Source organism: Rhea americana, unplaced genomic scaffold (genome assembly GCF_003343005.1).
Source record: "Rhea americana isolate MKP2758 unplaced genomic scaffold, rheAme1 scaffold_187, whole genome shotgun sequence".
NCBI classification, from domain to species: domain Eukaryota; kingdom Metazoa; phylum Chordata; class Aves; order Rheiformes; family Rheidae; genus Rhea; species Rhea americana.
The window spans coordinates 342,233-362,598 of NW_028186005.1; the positions used below are offsets into that span (position 1 = coordinate 342,233).

Sequence of the window (20,366 nt, forward strand, 5' to 3'; positions counted from 1 at the left end):
TTAATTTGCTAGGCTAAATCCCATACACCACAACCCCTTTATACATGAGCTATATCCCTGACATGTGGAAATTGCTGATTTTATACTGCCTGTTCATATATAAACAGGCGCTTGGCTATATTTTATAGAACCTAAGACCTTCCAAATTTAATCCTTAAAGAAAAGGCAATCTGAACATGCCAGTGCTGAATAAACATACACAACTGCTGAATTCCCAAGAAACAATAATAGCAGGATTAAAATGTTAAAAATTAACCATAGCTTTTCTCATCATATAGAACAGGAATACTGCTTAGAAGAAAGATAATACAGTACCTGCCTTGAACACACATAATGCATTCCATGATTTCATGGATTAAAAAAMACACACACACACTACTGGTTATTTTGTTATTAGAATTTTTCCCCGCTGAAACAACATAGCGTGGTGCCCATGTAAAATATTGTGCTGTATTGTCAAATACAAAGTAAAGATGAATGTTTTTAGTGATACTGTTGCAACTGTAATTCATCACAGAAATTGTCAAATTATTTTTAAAAACTCTTAAATCTGTTAAGAAAAAAAATCCCACAACCACAAAACAAAAGAGGCACTGGATGCAGAAATAATACGTATGCACTCCCTTAGCTGGTTACTAGCTATAATAGCGCACTTAGGTGGCATGCAAACACATTGCCTAGAAATACAGAGCAGTTGACACTAAATTTATACTCTTATTCTTACTGTATTCAAGTTAGGTACAAAAATCTTAACATATAGCTAGATAACTTGATAAATTTGATAACTGGTAAATGTTGGGGGTTTTGAGTGAACTTTTTTATGTTAATAATATTTACTGGTACACTGATGAAGGAACTGTTTTGAATAAACATTTCAATTGCTAATTAGCATTTTCTCTATATAAACAACATTTTCTTTAGAAAATAATAGTCATTTACTTACAAGTACAGAACATACAACAGTTAGCAGAGAGTACTGCACCACTGAGGTACAAGATATTTAGTGTTTTTGTAKGTTTAAAATCCTGCTTCTCAGTCTTCTAAACTAAGGTTCATGAATATAAAATCTTAACTGGCAGGACAACAGCACTCTGAACATTTCTTGATACCTACCTATAGCAGCACTAATGAACCATGAACACAGGATAACTAAATTCTCTCCATGCATAACATGGGTAGAACAAGTTGACTTAACTCTGAAGTCAATGAAAACATGCAAGTTTTCCACTTGTGAAAGAAGGCTAGATCTAAGTCCCTCCAAGGAAAGGACTTCCACCTACTTTGTCGTCTAAAGTCAGGTATCTGGTCTTCAGCACGGCTGAACAATAACCTGAGCAGTATGGGATTCAAGCTTAACTAGAACAGTTGTGTGTGTTGGACAAAATGCAGACACCCTCAGGGTACGCCATGTAAGAGTGTTCCCGCCTGTGTTTTTGTACTGCTTTGTACTGTCTGGGTTTCTTCAGCTTTAAGTTTCATTAGGAAAAAGTAGAAAGAAGCCTCTTGTGAATTAGGCCATAAAGAATATACCGCTTGATATGATACTAGTTCAGGAAATCGGATTTTACACATTAAGAATAAATATACATCAATCATATTAACGTCCACATACATACCATCCAAAATAACGTCCCTGTAGCCAGAGCTGCATACTGTTCAATTGTAGAAAGCACACTGAATATAAGGCATATCAGCACAATTAGGAAGCTGTAAAAGAATAAAATAAAGTAATGAAATCTAGTAAAAATTAAAAACACAGATATTCATTCCATTATAAATATTTATGCACATAGAAATGTCCTTGCTTCCCGACCCCCCAGAAGAATAACTTTCATTATTTATCCCGATTCTGTGAATTACTATTGCTGAACCTCTCCCTTCAATGCTCCAAATATTTGCCTTTTCACTGTTCTGACTTCTAACAGCTTAAAAAAAGGTTCCTGAATAAGTCAGTGCTTATCAAGGTTTGCCCACGCCATCTTTTATAACCATTCCTCAAAAGGCCTCAGATAAATAAAATCTGACATTTGCCATTTAAAACACCACATAGGATAATTCCATTTTTAAATAAAATAAAAGATTTCAATCAACAATTGCAGAAAAGATGAGAATAGGAGGTTTTCTTCCCCAGTCCCTCCGCCTGAGYGAGTCCTCACAGAGGGGTCCTGGTTCCCAAGGTAGGATTCGCGACACTAGGAGTTGTGGCAAACTCGGTCCAGTTGCCTCTCGAACGCCCAGGAAGCCCCTTCCTCCAGCTCGGAGGCCAGGCCCTGCTCCCCCGGCAGCCCCTCGCAGGGCAGCAGCCCTGTCACCTGCAGGTGCAAACCCTTTCCCTGAGCAGCTTCCCCACCCGGCAGGACTGCTGCTTGCCTTAAAGGAATATAATCCGTTTRAGAACCAAAACTTTTAAGACCAAAACCAGATGCTGTCCACTACGCACTAGCATCAGCAGCTTCCAGTTTGGCCTTCTAGAATCAGAGCACTTAAGTAATACAGGCCTAGAGCCATCCGCACAAAGCCAAACACATAAAATATCATTACCAATATGACAGAGGCATCTATTCCCTCTCCAGCAGCTACAAAGTGCTGCTGTAAATTGCCAGAGCCACTGTGGATTAAGAGAGAGGGAACTAAGATTAAGCATGGCAAGGGAAAAAAAATGAAAACGTGTAAAGATTCTTTGAATTYTAAACTATAGTTCCAGTTCTAAAAGGAATTGCTAAATTAGTCCCATTGACCTGAACAGACTGGATAAGGTTGCAAACAGCCTGAGGGACAGAGATCACTGTGTAAGGCCTTAGCCACTGAAGTCTGTTTTCAGATATGTGCATGCATTTGCAATGGCAGGTGCTTTGTTTTTTCCATTTATCTTGCACTATATAAATTACAGCCTCTACACAGTCATAGAGGAGGTCTTTCAAATGGCACACGTCATTCCTCATTACTGAGGGAAGCAAGAAAAGTCTGCAGTGTAGTCACTTTTGCTTTCTTCTGAATTGGCGCCAATGAGCACAAAATAAACTTTCTGCTGCTTCTGTGTTTACAAACTGTGATCAGCTCCTGTAGAATTTACAGCTTGCACTTCCTCATCAGCATAAACCTTGATAAAACATAGAAACTGGATGTGCTGTTTTGGGACACAAACAGTAAAAGGGAATATATAAGGGAAGTACGGGTCTCTGGGGATGCCCATCTCCTACCCTTTTATTTCCAACCCATTTCACACAATCCATTCCTGCTAGTCCATCTGGAAGGGACCGAGAGGTTTTTTTTCTTTTTATCTCAGTGCTGACATATGTGTTCCAGCTACCATCAGTGTCTTCAGCTCAATATATCCMTTTATTCACCTCCTACTAGCAACAACCCAAGCAGGCTTTCTTTTGCCTTCTTTGCTTTAAATTGTGAATGCAATCAGTCATGATGAAAATGAAGAATGAGTATTGGCATGTGCCAAGTGTAATACTGGCAGGAATCAGAAAAACTTTTCCACAGGAATGCGCCAGCCGTTATGAGGAAAAGGCTGACATATTTAAGCAATAGAGAAGACTGGCCCAGCAAAATAATTTAATATAATCACCAGCATCATGAACAAAAGTTTGCTATAGGATAATCCATGGATTTTATATTGGAAGACATCCTTGTTATGAAGCATTCCCCTTTATACTCCTCAGTAACTTACAGTTAATTCTTTAAATATAACCAAATGGAAAAACAAACACACTAACCATATTTCTAATCGATGGGAACTATGTAAATACCTTCTGTAAACACTGGATCAAAATTCCCTACTGCTTTTATTGTATTATACAATGTATTTTTAATGTCCATGAAGTAGGGCAGTGCTCTCATGTTTTTGCCATCTTAAACACAGGGGAAGGAGGCACACAGCAAAGAAACGAAGTTCCCAAGGCTACAGACAGAACACTGTAAAACAAGGAAGAGTATTTTGCTTCCTATTTAGTGCYTGTGATCACAATTCAATCATTTCTCTTACATATTCAGATAAGGATACATTTTCTTTGACATATCTGTATTTCTCATTGGAAAAGATATAGAGCGTAGTAATTATTAAACTGTTTCCAGTCTTAGCTATATACATGCAGAATGGAGGGGAACAGAATGAAAACTTCACATGGAAATTCAGAATCCTTTCCCATGGCACCTTTTTGTTCAGGTTAGTCTAGCAACTGCCTATTTTTATRTATATGCATCTCTTAAAAAACCCCAAAGATCTGAAATATCAATTTACTTCAGTGATGGAGAGAGACTCAAGTAAAAGGAATTTCATCTTGTTACAAGTTTGTGTGTGGACCTATGTGAATAGRAATAGTTTGAAGTTTGGGTAAAGAAAGAAAAACAGATAGTTTTTATCTCAGCTCCCCAAACAACTGCATGCTTCTCTTCAAAACATGAGATGAGCAATCAAGATGACTTAAAACATTTATTTATTTATTAAAAGATAGAGTTAATTGTTAGGTTTACTTTTCATAAGTCTATGGAGGCAAGCAATGCCAATCCTTTTCTTTGTGAAGAATCCAGCAACTAAGTCAATTTTTCTCCGTGAGAGATCTCCAAAATGACTATTGATTACAATTATTTTTCTTGGTGGAGYTGGGGGGAAGGACAAGGAGTCCAACACTGAATTCAAGAGAAAAAAAAAAATACCAAAACAGGACATCGGTGGTTGCAAATTGGCATGGCTCAGTTGAAGTCACTAGATCAGTTACTGTAAATGAGAAATCTTAGACCCTTTATTTTTTCCCCCATAGAAGTGAGAACTTCTTTGCGAGTGTGAATCTTTTGAATGGCCAAGCTCTCAAGAAAACAAAAGTGTGGCAGGGTAGGCATTACAAACTAGATTCCTCAATGATTGCTTCAAAATATAACACATTTAAGTGCAATGCACACATACCCAAAGAATACTGTAAATACATGACAATTGTGAAGAGGAAGCTTGTAGATAATCAAGTACAAAAATCAAATTAGTAAGCAGCGATGAAGAACTGAAGCCTATAGTACAGAAAACATCAGGTATATATACWCACAAACACATATGAGAATACACTTTTATCTAGATAWACCATACRTGTGTGGGTGTGTCTGAYTTACCTCAGAAAATCTTTTGCCCTTCTTAAATAGAAATAAGACAAACATGAGGCAGAGGAGTGCAAAGATAAGCTAATGATTTGGAGCACCTACAAAGAACATCCAAACCTTACGTAAATGCTGTCCAAGTGGGCAGTCCTTCTATCTACCTATTCATTCAGTATGCTTGTGAAAAACGCAACCCAACCAACATATTAAACCACCAGAGGGCAGCAAATCAAAAACCATCTTATTTCTGTACTTTTTCTGAATAAACACAACTAAACAGCATCGCATATGGATTAAAAGTCAAGGTTTCTSTGCTTAAGTGAAAAGCTGCTAGGCTTATGGGTGGAGTTGCCTGCCAAAACTTTTTCCGCTAAAAAAGAAAATGAACATGGACATAAAAACTCCATCAGATAACAGCACACTATCTACTTCTATGGGTTTTCATTCTCATGGATCAGTTTAAATCTTATTAACAGCAGAAAAACTCTTGACATTTATCATGCTCCTTCCAGGCTGACAGTATGACAGACCTTCACACCCACAAATACACACTATCCCAAATGAAACAAATATGTTCAGTCAGATATTTCTTTTTCCTATCTATTTCTTTGGTGTTGGAGACAAGATAGGATGCTTACGAATCTCACCAATACAGCTGTGCCAGTGGAGCACTACAGCTAAGCTGCCAGCACTAACTGGCTATTTTGCTTCTGAGACTGGATCAAYTACACACAGGAAACAAAGTGCAAAATTAGAGAATATAGTCAGCATCTTCTCTATTATCCAACCAGTAAAGAAAGATTAATTTCTTATCAAAGTTAATTGTCTTTATGCCAGCAAGTAATTCAATATGAAATACCTGGTTTCACCTGCCTCCTCTGCCAATGACTTTAGGTAATTTTCTAGATTTACTAAAATTTCCATAATGTTTAAAGAATTAAAAAAAAAATCAGAGAGCATGCCATCTTCTTTCTCATACCTCCATTGTTTTAATGAATATATAGCATTCAATAGAAATGAAAATGACTCAAAGCAATGAAGCAATGACCACCTTCACTATCACGTTCTCCGCATTGTAAACACAAATTTGTCAGATGGGGATTTCCATGGAGCAGAAAACTATTATACATCTTGTAGCTTGCGTAAGAGGAAGCTAGGGGACACAAACATATATGTGTATATATATATGCACACATACACACACACATATATATACACACATACATACACATACCCACACACATATATATTCATATAATAGAATACATAAATATATTTCTTTCAATCAGCTGTGTAAATACAAATTCATAAAGACTGCAGTCATAAATATCCTGTGCAAGCTCTTCTATTGTTAAAAAAAGTACATACGATAGAGAAAAATGGTTGTAGAGTTTAACTGTATAGAGCAATATGATCAACAGAAAAAATTAATATGAAAATTGTTTTACATTAAAATATAAAAATACATTTGCAGTATCCCGCTTAGCGAGCAGAACACAGTTACAAAAAAATATAAGCTTAAAATCTAGTTTTGTTACGCTTTCTCTCATGGAAAAAAGTCATTTATATGAAAACTTGATGTGCTGTTCTCCTGTTGGAAGTAAAATGGCTAGTGGACAAATGAGAAAATCACGTGATCTTTGAGGAAAAAAAATGAAACATTGGCACAGAATAAGAAAAGCCTAAGCACCATCCTAAGTGCCATCATTTGTTATAGTAATAACAGAAGGTATCAGCGTTGCATCAGCGTAGCCGATCAAGCAGTTCAGAACACAGATCCTTCCTAAGAAGGTATTCTGCTCCATTTCATGAGCAGCCACTTAATAATAGTCCATATGACCACATTACTTCCTCATGCATGGTCTATTGCTAGAACAAGGCCTAATATACAAACATAGGCCTTACTAAAGGAGAATCTCCRTATGTACATATATGCATATAATGTTTCATCATCTATTAATTATTTCTATAARCATGTTTCGATATCGTGTTTTTAAATAGTTAGCAACTGTTTAATACATGCTCCAGCAACATCAGAAATCTCTTAAATTCTAGATTTTTTTTTAATATTAATTCAGGATACTTTATGAAGTTTGATTAAATATATCTTAGCATTTCTTCACATGAATGCATGCCCTCGAATGAAACTCATGCTGAATTTCTATAAATTAAGTTAATAGGTGAGAAAGTCTCAATACCTACGAAAAGCAAATGCCATTGCTATTCCAAAAACAAGTCTGCAGAGGTTTGGATAAAAGATTCACAGGACAGGAGAATCAGCAAACCAGTGTGGCTCATTTTATCCTTTGTGGCAATCCATCTCAAAATATAACCAGTGTTTAATTCAGAAGAGCAAGCTGAGCATTCCTTAGGTATCAGGATTCTTCTTGCAGAAATGAATTGCATGTTCTGAAGAGGGCAAATTCAAAAAAAAGTCTTTTTTTTCCTACTCAAAACTACTACATACTTGGCATTAGATAACTCCTCAAAAATCCTCCTAAAGAAAAATCTTTTTCTCTCCCCATTTCGCCCATAGGATCACTCACTCTATATAAAACTACACAACAAGCTTTGCTGGCCCAGGCAGAAATCTGTTCCTGCTAAAAGCTCCTGGGAATACCAGAGAGCTCTTTGCCAYACAACTAAGCAACCTGCAGGCCACGCACCTGTTACAGATTTCCAGTCAATAGGATTTCACATTGCTTTTGAAGCAAAATACATCCTCAAGCGCATTACTGGATCAGTGCCACAGTATTTAGCACCTTCCTGAACTGTGTTCTACAGCTGTAAGAATTCAACAATGGAATTATTATTCGTACAGCACTCTGCATGTTCAAAGCACTGTAAAAATATTAAGGACTTAATCTCTATGATTCCAGTGCATTAGTTCTCTCTATTCAGGATAGGTGTTACAAGTAACATGCACACAAAGGAGAGGATAAGTGCCACTTCTGACAAGCTTATCACTATTGCTATATAATCACAAGGTCAGAAATGTTCAGTAGTATTTAATAATCAAACAGGCTGCTTTCATTATTTGAAGAACTTTTTTCTGTTGGCCACTGCGATCAATAGAGATCCTTCTCACATCATCTTGTTTTGGACTAGATACAGAAAGAATGGTGCAATACCAAGAGCAAAACTCTCAGCTGTTCACATCTAATGAATATCAATTATATGTGAGAATAGAGGTTTTTGTTTAGTGTTAATTTTTAGCCCTCTTGAATATAAATCAGGAAGACTTAAAGGAAACACCTATGCAGAGGAATAGGCGCACTCCAGTGTAAATGATGATTTAACAAACTTAGAAAATTAAAAAAAATACAGGAGAAAACTGTCATTTAAAAACTGTCATCACTGTTATTTAAAAAACAAGCAAACAAATAAAAAACAAACATCCTTGTATGGATGGATGGATGTGTATGTGTACCTAAACACATACATTAAATAAGAGAATTAAAGTTCATAAAGTCATCTAAGAAACATGATACCTGAGGYTCACTTCAATTCTCTTGTGCACACATGCTAGGATGTAGCACTCAGCTGCATGCTTTCCACCTCCTTCCCCATAAATTGCAGAGTCCTCCCATTCCCACAGCTCAGAATGTAGATAAATATGTGAACTTTCACAGGGAAAGTCAAAGATACAACCCTGACAACTGAACATAACCTCTCAGAGCTCAAGGATGTCATATCTTTTCAGAGGAAAGAGGTTCCAAATTTAACACACTAAAAATTACTGTATGACTTTTAATACCACTTTACTGGGATCAATATTATTGAAATTRAGAAAAAAAAGTAATATCTTAATATAGAAACCAGGTATGTAAATTGTCACTCCAACCAGTTAATATCAAACTAATAGACAACTGAAACCAGTTTATAATAAGCAGTATTGGACATTTTAACAAGAGACAGAAGTACTAGCCCTACCCTAACAAACCCATCTAATTTCAAATATGTAAGAGAAATATGTAAATGAAGAGCCTAAACTAAGCCTAACTTAAGTTTCAAGACTCTGATGTCAGTGCAAAGACATCCAGGAAGCATCTCATACCACATCTGAAATGAGTCACTCTGCAGAATGTCTAGTTCTTTCGACTGTTGAGGGAGCAAAGGCTCTAAAAATGGACACTTCCTTTAGATAAGCTGAATGTGGGCCATCCAGTGTATGTGCCTATCCCCAAGCACTTACTAGACTCCACAGAAGAGTAATTTAGTTTTCACTGAATATTTTTAAAGCTGCCTTACAGTAATACAACAGTAAGGAAAAAGCATTTTAGTTTGTCAGACTTGCACATCTGTCTCACAGTAAAAAAATAMAAACACCCTAGTTTCCATATATTTTCTCTTGCAGATATCAAGTTCAAAGACAGAAGAATAGCTTAACTAGAAGTATCAGGCATTTGGAAACACTCTGTTGTGCTTACAATCCCCCACTCATTTCACCAGTTGGTTATGGTACAGCCAAACAAATATTTCACCACTGTTGTCTGCCCTAATAATTCCAGTACAATACCTTTTCTTTTAAAGCAGAGACAGTCAGCAGAACACTGGAATTTCTTTAAATCTGTCAGAAAAGGAGCATGAGGATTTCCAGACAGATTCTCCATAGGTTATATGACACAGTATTGGAAAGGACCTTGTGGTACCACAGCATCACAATCACTATCGCAGTGTTTGTAAAAATCCTGGAAAGTCCTACTCTCTCTGTGGCTGTTTCCATTTGAAGAAGCTAGATATACGCTTATTTGCAAGCAGCCACCTTACACACTTCAAGTCTGAGCCTCAAACTTCTCTTGTCATAGCTTAAAAAGTGCTGTCTGCAGAACTGTTCTGTAATTCTTTCATTACAAACCCAGGTGTGTGCTCGCACTCACTTCACAAGGGTCTCCGCACCTCTTTGTCGCTTGGAACGTACAGATCTTCTATCTCCTGAAGCCCACCGCTTCCTTACCATGTATACACAAACATGATAGTCTCCAAAAAAGAAAGCAGAGCAAAGAAGAATTCAGATTTTCATCAACTCTGATCTAACTCCTAGATTGCCTGTGCAAGCAAGCACTGAAGATAAGGTGACAGTGCAGACTTAATTTGTTTTTCCCATGTTATAAGATTGCTTACGAAGAGCATCTGCCTGCATGTAATAGATCACAGATACCCTATCAGTAGATGGCAGTCAAGAACGGTCAGCTTTGTGCTTTGCTAGTATCTAATAGTGCTCCAGTTCTTTTAACTCCAAGAATTTTGGAAGTGCCTAATCGTCTATGTACTTCTGGATGTTTCARCTAAACTACTTTTAATAAAGTGTGGACATTTACAAAGCAGCAGATGTTTGCTTTCATGGACTCAGTTTTCATTAAACCATTCCTAGAGAACCTGTTTCTTTGCAGGCAGTTAGCACTGTCATATTAGAACAAATGATTTTAGCACATCAGTGTTCACAGACTCCGCATACCTGGTGGATTCATACCCACAAATGGAGCTATCTCAGTGCATATGAAAGTCAGTGTGCAGCACTGCGCTAAAACACTGAGATCATATAAATACAGGCCTGTATATAAACTTGCGACATGCTTCTATGCTATACTATTCATTGAGCAGAAAAACACACACATACACAAGTATGTGGACACAAGTATGTATASACCTGCCTGTACATGGATAAATATGTAACAAAAAACAAAATCTRACTTACTCCATGTAGTCTTTCAGAMCATTTAGATACTTTGTCTCAAACAGGGTTGAGAAGTCAGAGAATTTCCAGCAAAGAATTGTACAGCTGACTAGTAAACACAGTAGCTACTATATGCACTATGCTTAGTAATATACAGAAAATACGTGGAACGTGCAGTAGGACACATTTCAACTTTTAGAACTGATCCAGACCAATGCCTTTAACTTTTCACTGACAGCAGCAGCAACCTGCCACATTACAGGCAGCTGTCAGTACTTTGCAGCCTCCAGCCTTGAGCCGCTTCATTTTTTCTGGATTTAACTGTRGTTTTGCAACATCAGCATGCATCTTTTGTAGCATAATATAATACGTAGAACGATCAATGGAACAACTAACGCTCAGTGAGAGATAACGATGTTCATTTAGGAAATGTCATGAGACAAGCTGGAGGTACTTACTTACCAGATTAACACACAACCATCATCAAATCAGTATTCAGAATGTGAGTGGATTTTGTTCCTTCTTAAATTCTCTCTACATATGCTCAGTGCAAGCCTTTCCATGTATCTGGAAAAGGTTGGTATCAGGCCTTAAATTAAGCTGAAACCTCAAAAAGATTTAATAGGTGAGAAGGTGGATGCAAACCTTAGAATATTATAAATTTAACTTCAGTTCCACCTCTCCAGCGGGATAGCCAATTTATCTCTGTTCAATAGCATATTAGAGCTGACTTAAGCCTGCTCTCTGCTTTCAAAGAACTTTTACTCATTAGAGCTATCAAGTCTTGAGTGTAACAGACTMTCAGGAAGTTGCCTTGCATACAGGGAATACTATTTTAGCTTTTAACTGCTAAATCTGTGCTCCTTTTTGGCAGCAAGTCAATGGCTAGTTGTAGTAAATCCTCTCTCATGGAGAAAATGAACGCAACTAAAAAGAAATATTGTATAAATAAAGAACCATCTCACCTCTTCTGGGGCCTCCTTTGTTTTATCTTTGGTAACATTTTGTGTAAACCTCTTTCTTGAATCTCTGTCTCCATCTTATTTGTTTTTAACCGTACTGTAACTGTCTTTGCATGTACAGCTCTGGTCAGTCACATGCATTACTCATCACCAACCCTGTAACTTCCTCACCAATCCTGTAACTGGAGGGAATTTTTACACAGTAAATCACATTTTTGCCATTTAGCTTTTAACTGTGATAGCTTTTACTGGTAAACAGACTAAGGCAAGCAAGGTTTAGCCTCTGCAAAGCATTCAGCTTTAGAAGAACTTGAAGGACAACATTGCAAATGAAGGACATAAGAGTGTGCAGGTTCAAACACAATTTCTGTTCACTGATACTTAAGTTTTCAGATTATGAACATAGAGATCTATGGCAGTGAAAAGCATTATTGTAATGAGGATTTAGATAGATGTCTTGAGGTAAGAGATACAGCTGTAGAAAGTAATAAACAGAAGATAACTGGAAAATTACCCTTTGACAAGTAATTATATTCTTTCTCCTCTCTTAAGGGTTGGGCAGGAAATGGTGAATGTTCTGATGAAAATGTGAGATTTGATAAGGTATCTTCTATTTTGTGACAGAGGAAAAACTAAGACAACAGTGAGAAATAAAGGCAACAGTATACAGAATAACCTCGTAGTCTGAAAATTATGTTGCCAAACTACTCGGGTTCAGACTCTTGTTCTGCTCTTCCCCTTGTTTCCTAGTAAGTTCTCTGACACCTAACAAAGCTGCACTGGATCTCTCAATCACCGTTACTGAGGCTGTTTCACTCAACACGAAGAACAGAGTATAACTGGAGAAGTGCCTGGAGTATGAGTCTTCTGTATCTCAGYACCTGAGCTCCCAATCACCCGATTTTACAAGGAAGACAGAGGATCACTCTCTTATCTTGACACCTTTCTATTCCAGGCCAGAGAACCATTCCTWACCTAATTTTCAACACAAAATTCTGTTCTGAAAAGGCTTCTATTTTTGCAAGCCAATATTCTACCAACATAAATCTCTAACCACTTCACACAGTACTGCATAGCCATCTGCACATTGTAACTAGGTAAATATTCATACTATTTTATATCAAGTAATTTCTGATTGCATCTAGGCACCCAGTCTTTCCTGCTCTTTCACCACAAACATTGTGGGATTGCTCAAGGACAAAAATTCAAATAAACGGTGGACATTAGAAGGGGAATGGGTAGAACTTGGCAAATGTAGGACAGCTAAGTGAGAGGAAAAGACTCTAGATCACAAATAGCATCAACAGGAAGCTTGTGCAAAGAATAAACAAGGATGGCAGCTCATTTTTATGAAACCATCCTCAACGTACAGTATCAAGTACAAATACCAACCAGTGCTTTTGAAAGTGAGATAAAAGGGTAAGTTTGCTTTTTGAAAACAAACCCAGATTTCAGCATGCAGAGAAAGTGTTCATCCTTAACGAAGTTCACATGCATAAATACCCTATATGCAAAGATCTTATGTTAAACTCTTTTGCAAGTCTTGACTGACTACTGGAAAATTCTGTGATAACTATAAACTATGGGAGCACCACTGCAGTCCATGAATAGGAGACTAAACGAGTAATCAGTTATTCAAGTGGTGGACATCAGGTGTCCTCTATCATTTATTCCATTTTAAAAAGTGTTTATGTTTACTTTTAATGAAGAGAGCAGTCTGGTAAAGATGCATGACTAGAATAAAGCAGTCCAATATGAAGTCCTATACGAAAAATCATTACAACAAGGAGTTAGRAGAGAATAGCAACCTGCAAAAACCGTATCTGAAGATGAAAAGTATACCAGAATTAGAAAAAATACCTTAGTCCTAATAACAAAAAGGATTTAAAAGGAGAGGTGTAAATCTCTGGACTCACAGACTCTTCCAAAGATTTTCCTCTAGGGATTTGTTATACCTTGTTCTCTTTTGTTTTCAAGGCAGGGGAAGGAAGGAGGGGTACAACCCCTTCCCCATTGCTCAGCCTCTCTGCAACACAAAGCGGCACAGCAGAGGGGGGAAGCACACTTGTAATCACGCAGAGAAGCATGATTCCCTCCAGGAACTGGATACAAGAGTTTCCTGTATAATGCATTCTTCCCCTCTGCTATGTCCTACATAGGTCAAGCTAATAGATCACTATTCTTGGTTGTCACTTGCCATCAAAAAGCCTCACACAGACAAACAAAGTGTGAATACTCTGTATTAGCTTAGGACTATCACATGGAGTTTCCTGTTAATATGTATTTGTTCCAACTGTAAAGCAAAGTACAGTTGGTCCTTCCTGAAGGAAACAATGGTATAATTTTTAACTATCTCCTTGGCTTCTTAGCAAAGAAATATCATCTTCTAAATCCTGTGTGAGAAAGTAGTTTTATTGTATAAGATAACGTACAATATATGATAGACTGCTACTAATAAAAGCAGATCAGCTATACAGCTAACAATAAGCAAATTTATTTGGCTCTTCTGGGAGATTAGAAACTGTAAAAATAATTAAAATAATGGGAGCTGTACCAAAGTTCAGAGCACACAATGAATCAAAAGTCATTTAGGATACAGGACCAGAATTATTACAGGAAAGGCCTTTAAGGTCTTGGCAGAGGGTATGATTGCTGTAGAAATGCAAACCAGATGTCAAGATGCTTCAAGAGGAAAGGTTAACTGCCCACAAAAAGCAATGTTATTGCATCCCATAACAAGGCTATTGGTTCCTTCAAAAACAGTCATGGTAGCACAGGAAAAAGATGATAGGTGCTGTGTAAAAGATGCTGGAAGAGGTGTATGCTGCATTCAAAACGAGTGCATGATCCAAGAAACATGAACTACTAGACTCCAAAATTTCACCAGCGCCCGTAGTGCCCATCAAACAGAGCGTAAAGAGCTGCCTGTGTGTCTGAGTGTTAACATGAAACTCCAACACAGCAATGTGACAGTCATGGAAAACATAATTGCATATGTACAATGGGAAAAGGATGTCACTTAGCACAACAAATCCAAYGCATTTTTAGTATCTCTTTTCCCATGCATTTCAGGCTTAGCAAGACAAAAACTTATCATTAATTCCGTTACTTGAAAGCTAGGAAAGTACAGTGGAAATATTGTAAAGTAATTACAAATTTTCTGTCAYAGTTTGACAAAACTGTGCAAAGTAGAAGACACATTTTCCTTTTTACAACATATTTTGCCTAGAATATCTCTTCCATTACTCTTTTTGTCATTCTAAAACACAGCTAGGAAACTGGTACAGTTCCATAYTCTGTCCTCTTTCTCTCAATTCCAYATTCAGCTTTACCCAGATCGTACCTAAGCAGCTCATTGTTCAAAGCAAAATGCATCATCTAGCAGTAGATTCCAAAATAAGTCCACTGCTGCGCACCTACTATCTGCAGCTCTAACACCCAGCTCTTTACAAGGTGAACATCAATGCTAAATACACCCTATACTTGGTTYTAAGCATGCATTTAAGTTTAGCATACAATAAGAGTGCAAATGATTAATTACACTAACTTTCTTCCTTAGTTACTGTCATTTGGCAATGTTTAAAAGGGAAAGAAACAGAATAACGATGCCACTTAGCACAGCCAACATYAAGCACAAGCAGAGCTGAACCATGGCTTTTCAGCTCGTTGGTTACGTCATTTGATGGTGTCGGCACCAGCAAGAGAATAGGTAACACCCCATTATATCAAAAGGGACACGTGCCAAGCAGGCTCAGAGCAGCAACGGAAGCAAGGTGTGAGCAACGGGTACACTTGGCTCACATGTTCCTGGAGCCAAGGAACTCTCAAGGTCCCCTGAGTCACTCAGGGAGGATGGTGCCTTCAGAGCCTGCTGAGAAGCTGACAACCTTTGCTCCTGGGAGAAACCACATTGAACACTCAATGCTCCTGGGTGTTCCCAGAGGGAATTTTCATTTGAGACTAATCAGCTATATATTTACAAAATGCTGCAGTCGAGGTGGGGATAGACATCTGCCTTATTTTACAGAATAGGCAGACCTGGGGCATGAACAAACAGCAASAGTTGCAAACAAGGGCTTAAGACAGGTAAGTTGTACAATATAGCTGAGAGTAAACATTTTGTTCTTATTGCAGTAGAGAACTTTCCTTTTTACTGGCCAATTCTGGATAAGTTTTCATTTTAATGGGGGGAGGAGGGGAATAGGAGAAGTGTGTTCTAGAAACCAAGCGCCACAACACCARTAAAACTTGTTTTCCAGGTGCAGTTTTATACAGTCAATTTGAGGGTTCTCTAGATCATTTTCCCACTTTTCTTGTAAAAGTGGATTCAAGGCAGCATGGTTTAGAATAATTTAGTATCCAAAAGTTAAGAGAAATACTCTAACTCTCCAAGCCTGAGTAGAATTCAGCTTCTGAAAAACTGCCAAGCCTAGACTATTGCTCTGCTTTGCTATCATATCTAAATTACATAAATCTTCCTAAATAAAAATTACACTGGACACTTATTTTTTAAACTGATATTGCTTTTCCTTAAATACACAATATCCTTAAACAGGCAACCAAGAGCTTACACCAAACAGCTCCTCTCTTTTGAGCTGATCACACATTATTTTGATAGTTTTGTTTGARGGAGCAGTTTTAGGAGCTGTATATATTGTATCTCTCTCCCTCTCTCCTCTCTGTCCCTGCTTCTTYTTCTCTCTTTTTTCTCTCTTTTTTCTGGGTCAACTTTCATAATGGCAGTACCACTAAAAATCACTTCCCCTCCCCAGTTAAAGGCTAAAAGACACTGTCTATGCGTATTAAAAATATACATGCATTATTTTCATGTCAAAGAGGAGATATGCAATATGTGTCCATAGAAAACAAAAAATAGCTACAARTTAGTTAGATATAAAGGAGCTGCAGGTTGGGATGGTATAGCGGGGCAAATCTGGCTATATACTTGCCCTTTACTTTTTTTGTGGTTGTATAAGAGCGGATACCTTTGGTAAAGGGAGAGGGCTAATGTATAATACCATGGAAAAATTATACTCGACCAGTTTCTCAACTCACAGAATTGCTTGTTTAATACCAGCTTCTGAGTATTGCACATAGCCAGATAAGAAGAGTACCCTACTCCAAAGAAGGAAAACAAGACAGAAGAAAGAAAACACTACCTCCATGTTTTAGGGAAGTAACAGGGGAGACTCAACTAGGTTTTAAAAAGTAGTAAGAGGTTTACTGATAGTTAGTCATAGAACAGAATAGAAAGGCACACTGAAACTGGGTATACACTTCTAAATATCCCAGCAGAGTCCCCAGGATGCATGTTCTTACATGCATTGTCAACAAGCTGTTCCAGGAGGCTGTTATTTACACAGGTTATTAAAAYGTGTGTCAAATGTGAATTCAGATCCTGGTACAATGCTGAAAAAAACCACTCACCTTCAACATCCTCCAGTTTGAATAGCTTACATAATCATCAAACCTTTAAAAATCCCTCCYTCATGCCTTGCTTCCCATTGTCTCTTGTCTTTTTAATACAAAGTATTTGTCTTTGCAACCTAAGAATTTATAAATTCAATAACAAATCTATCTAGACCTGCAAAATCAAGAGTCCTGAGGTGACACCCATGTGCAGTTTTCCCTTACAGCACTGAGAAATAAGGAAATCAAAAAGCAAAACCAGGACAGAAAAAGARTAATCTATACCTTTCTTCAAATGATTAATAATTTTTCATTGCTTTTTCTGCCAACATTTTTTCTTTATTAAAAATACTTTGTGATAATAACCATCTCAATACACAATTCTGTCATAATGCTAGTAAAATAATGCAACCTGAATARACTTCTGAAGGATACCCTAAGAAGGATACACATATCCTAAGAATCTTTGCTTTTGCAAACAGCCTTCTCTAGAGTGAATATTCAAGCTAGAATTCTCTGTTGCTAAAAATGTAGTTAATGCAAGAAACTGAAAATATATGCCAGGGTGTTTGCCCACTCTTAGCTGAGCTTGGAGGCTGTAATGTCTATAACTTTGTTATAGACATTATATATAGTTGTATATAGTYAATAGTTCAGTGACAAACAGTAGTACTTCCACAGCATCATTCTGGGTTAGGTAAAAATAACACCATCAACCAACTTTAGACTCCTCTTCCCTTCAGGACAGTTTGTATCTGATATCTATCTTCTGTCTCTGTGAAAGCTCTCCACAACAGGAAGGCAATATGAATGTTTCTAAAAGCATCTGTTCTCTTTAACACTGCATACAGTGAGATAGAGACATAGACTGAAAAACCATAGATGGATAAATATACAAATGGGGAAGAAAATAAGTAATCACACCTTGAGCTACTGACCTGGAGAGATCTAGATTTCTTATTTTGATCCATTCCAAACATCTMCAAAGTGGTATCAGACTTTGGCAACTCTGACTTAGCTCTCACCTAACCTTCCAAAGTCCTTTCCGTTCTCCTTCTTCCTGAAATAACTATATCTGAAAGAGACTTTCATCAGTGCTGGCAAGATGAAGAYCATGAGAAAGATGTAAAACTGGGATAAGTACTCTCACGGCCCTTTTAATTAYGATTCTCTGCTTGAATTATTTATAGCTACAGCTGAAAGATGCTTTTAGAGAAGCCAGTGTTGCCTTTTCTCTTTGACTATTTTCACAACCTGTTCTCTACTCTATGAAAGAACCCTGCATTCTCCAGTTTCCCAGTCTTGCCTGCTCAAAGCTGCAAGTCTCATTTCTGAGCCCAAATTTCCACATAGCTGAGAACACTACTCTGCAAGTACCCAGAATAGGGACATGCACCTTGGAGCTGAGGCTCCAGACAYAGTCAGAGGCTTGAACGCCAACCAAGACATTACAGAAGAGTACCACTGCTTTGGACTTTACTGCGCTGGACTTTCAACTTTTGGATCAGGCTCTGAATAATAAGTTTAAACCTATAGTTATTATCACTATGTCTAAATGCTCCCATTCCCTAAGGTCTGTGTATTTTTTGAATGYTCATCCACATAGCTTGCAGAGCAAATTCTCTCTCAAAAATCCTCTATATAGATGCACACCAAAGAATGATATGGAATAAATTCTGCACATGTCTAAGGCGAGGAGTGAAAAAAAAAAAGTGGAATCCTTAATCTTAGCTCAGAAACAAGGAAGAGAGTTACATGACAGCTTAAAATTTATAAGGCAAAAGCAAAGGAATTTAGCAGACAGACATTTCCATTTCCTTCAGTAAACACTTTCTACTCTCTGGAAAGGCAAGGGCAAGGAAGGTATGACAACTTGCCTTTCTTAGGTTGTTTTAAGCATGATAGAAATTTTAAATGCCCCTCAAGGAAAAGAATGAAAAGAATCTAGAAAAGGACAGACAACTTTTACATCTACAGTGACAGAATCTTTTTGTAAATACAAAAATCTCAATAATTGGGGGCTGAAATGCAGAAAAACTAAATACTCCTTTCCCTTAAAAAAGACCTAAACAGATTAAATTCCTCAAATGTAATCTAATCTACCTATGCTTAAAGAGCTTTACCATTGTGCCATCACCATACAACAGATGATTTTCCAGGTTGAAAATGCTGAAGATCAATTAATTCCATCATTTCAGAGGTAAATTTAGCTGTTTCTAGAAAATGAGCTGCACCTTTTTGAATTTGCACTTAAGCCACTCAAATTTGTGATCTAAGACTGATTTTACCTGTTCAGAAAATATCTCCAAATCTRCACATCCACCACTTTAACCTATCTATGAATAAGTCCTTTTATGAAACTTCACAGTGATAATACAACCACCCACGTATGAAACTGAAGCAAAACTAGTTTGACTTTATCAAAAGAAAAAATCTGTATTTTTCTGAATATGTAAAAATTGCACAGTCTAGACCAACTGTTTTTATTAATTACCATCAGTAATTATTTGTAATCAAAGATCAGATTGACAGCATCAGCATATAGGAAAATCTCTGCAGATTTTCTGAAGAATCTCTTGTTCTCCACTTCAGCAGCTCATTAGGATCATGCCACACTGAGATGAAAAGGCAAAAAATAAGATTTGAGTTCTTTGGCACGCTAATTAACTTGAACAATAAATGAAATCCCAATTAATTGCTAAAGATGCAATTATCTAACATTACATATTAAAGTTCTATATGTAATCAAGGACTAGTTTTTATTCCATGGAGGAAAGTACGCAGTATATCTGCAACATTAAGATGTCAACAATATTATATCACCCAAATTTAAGACTAAAAGGACTAAATTTCCACCTCATTTCAGCTTTATAGACACACTAAGTTTTATGGTATTAAGCAATAGTGCATGTCAGTTCAATTCCAGGCTTTTTCTTTTTCYTAAATTCAGCTCTTTCAAGATATATCTTAGCTTTATGTGCAGTCCTCTGCAATGAATAATCGTTATAAACATAAATTTGTGATACATACATACATGTCGACAAGCCTTTATCAGATGCAGACCTTCAAGAGCTCTCTCCAGGAAGTTGTGGTTTCACGGCCAAACTTCCAGGAAATATGCTGATTTTCTGTCAAAGTTTAGTGCCCTTGATAATAAGCTGCCATTTCAAGYGTATATTCAGAAAGTGTCAGTAAAATGTAGTGATATAATGTGCCAACATATC

General features: G+C 37.2%; 1 protein-coding gene across 1 annotated transcript in view; it reads right to left on the reverse strand.

The window, feature by feature from the left end:
* The window catches only part of KCNQ1 (potassium voltage-gated channel subfamily Q member 1), a 372,989-nt gene that overhangs the window by 314,774 nt on the left and 37,849 nt on the right, over positions 1 to 20,366 (reverse strand). The window contains exon 3 of the mRNA XM_085302186.1: positions 1,617 to 1,707. Coding sequence (XP_085158312.1) covers positions 1,617 to 1,707 — 91 coding nt within the window. The remainder of the gene's footprint in view (positions 1 to 1,616; positions 1,708 to 20,366) is intronic.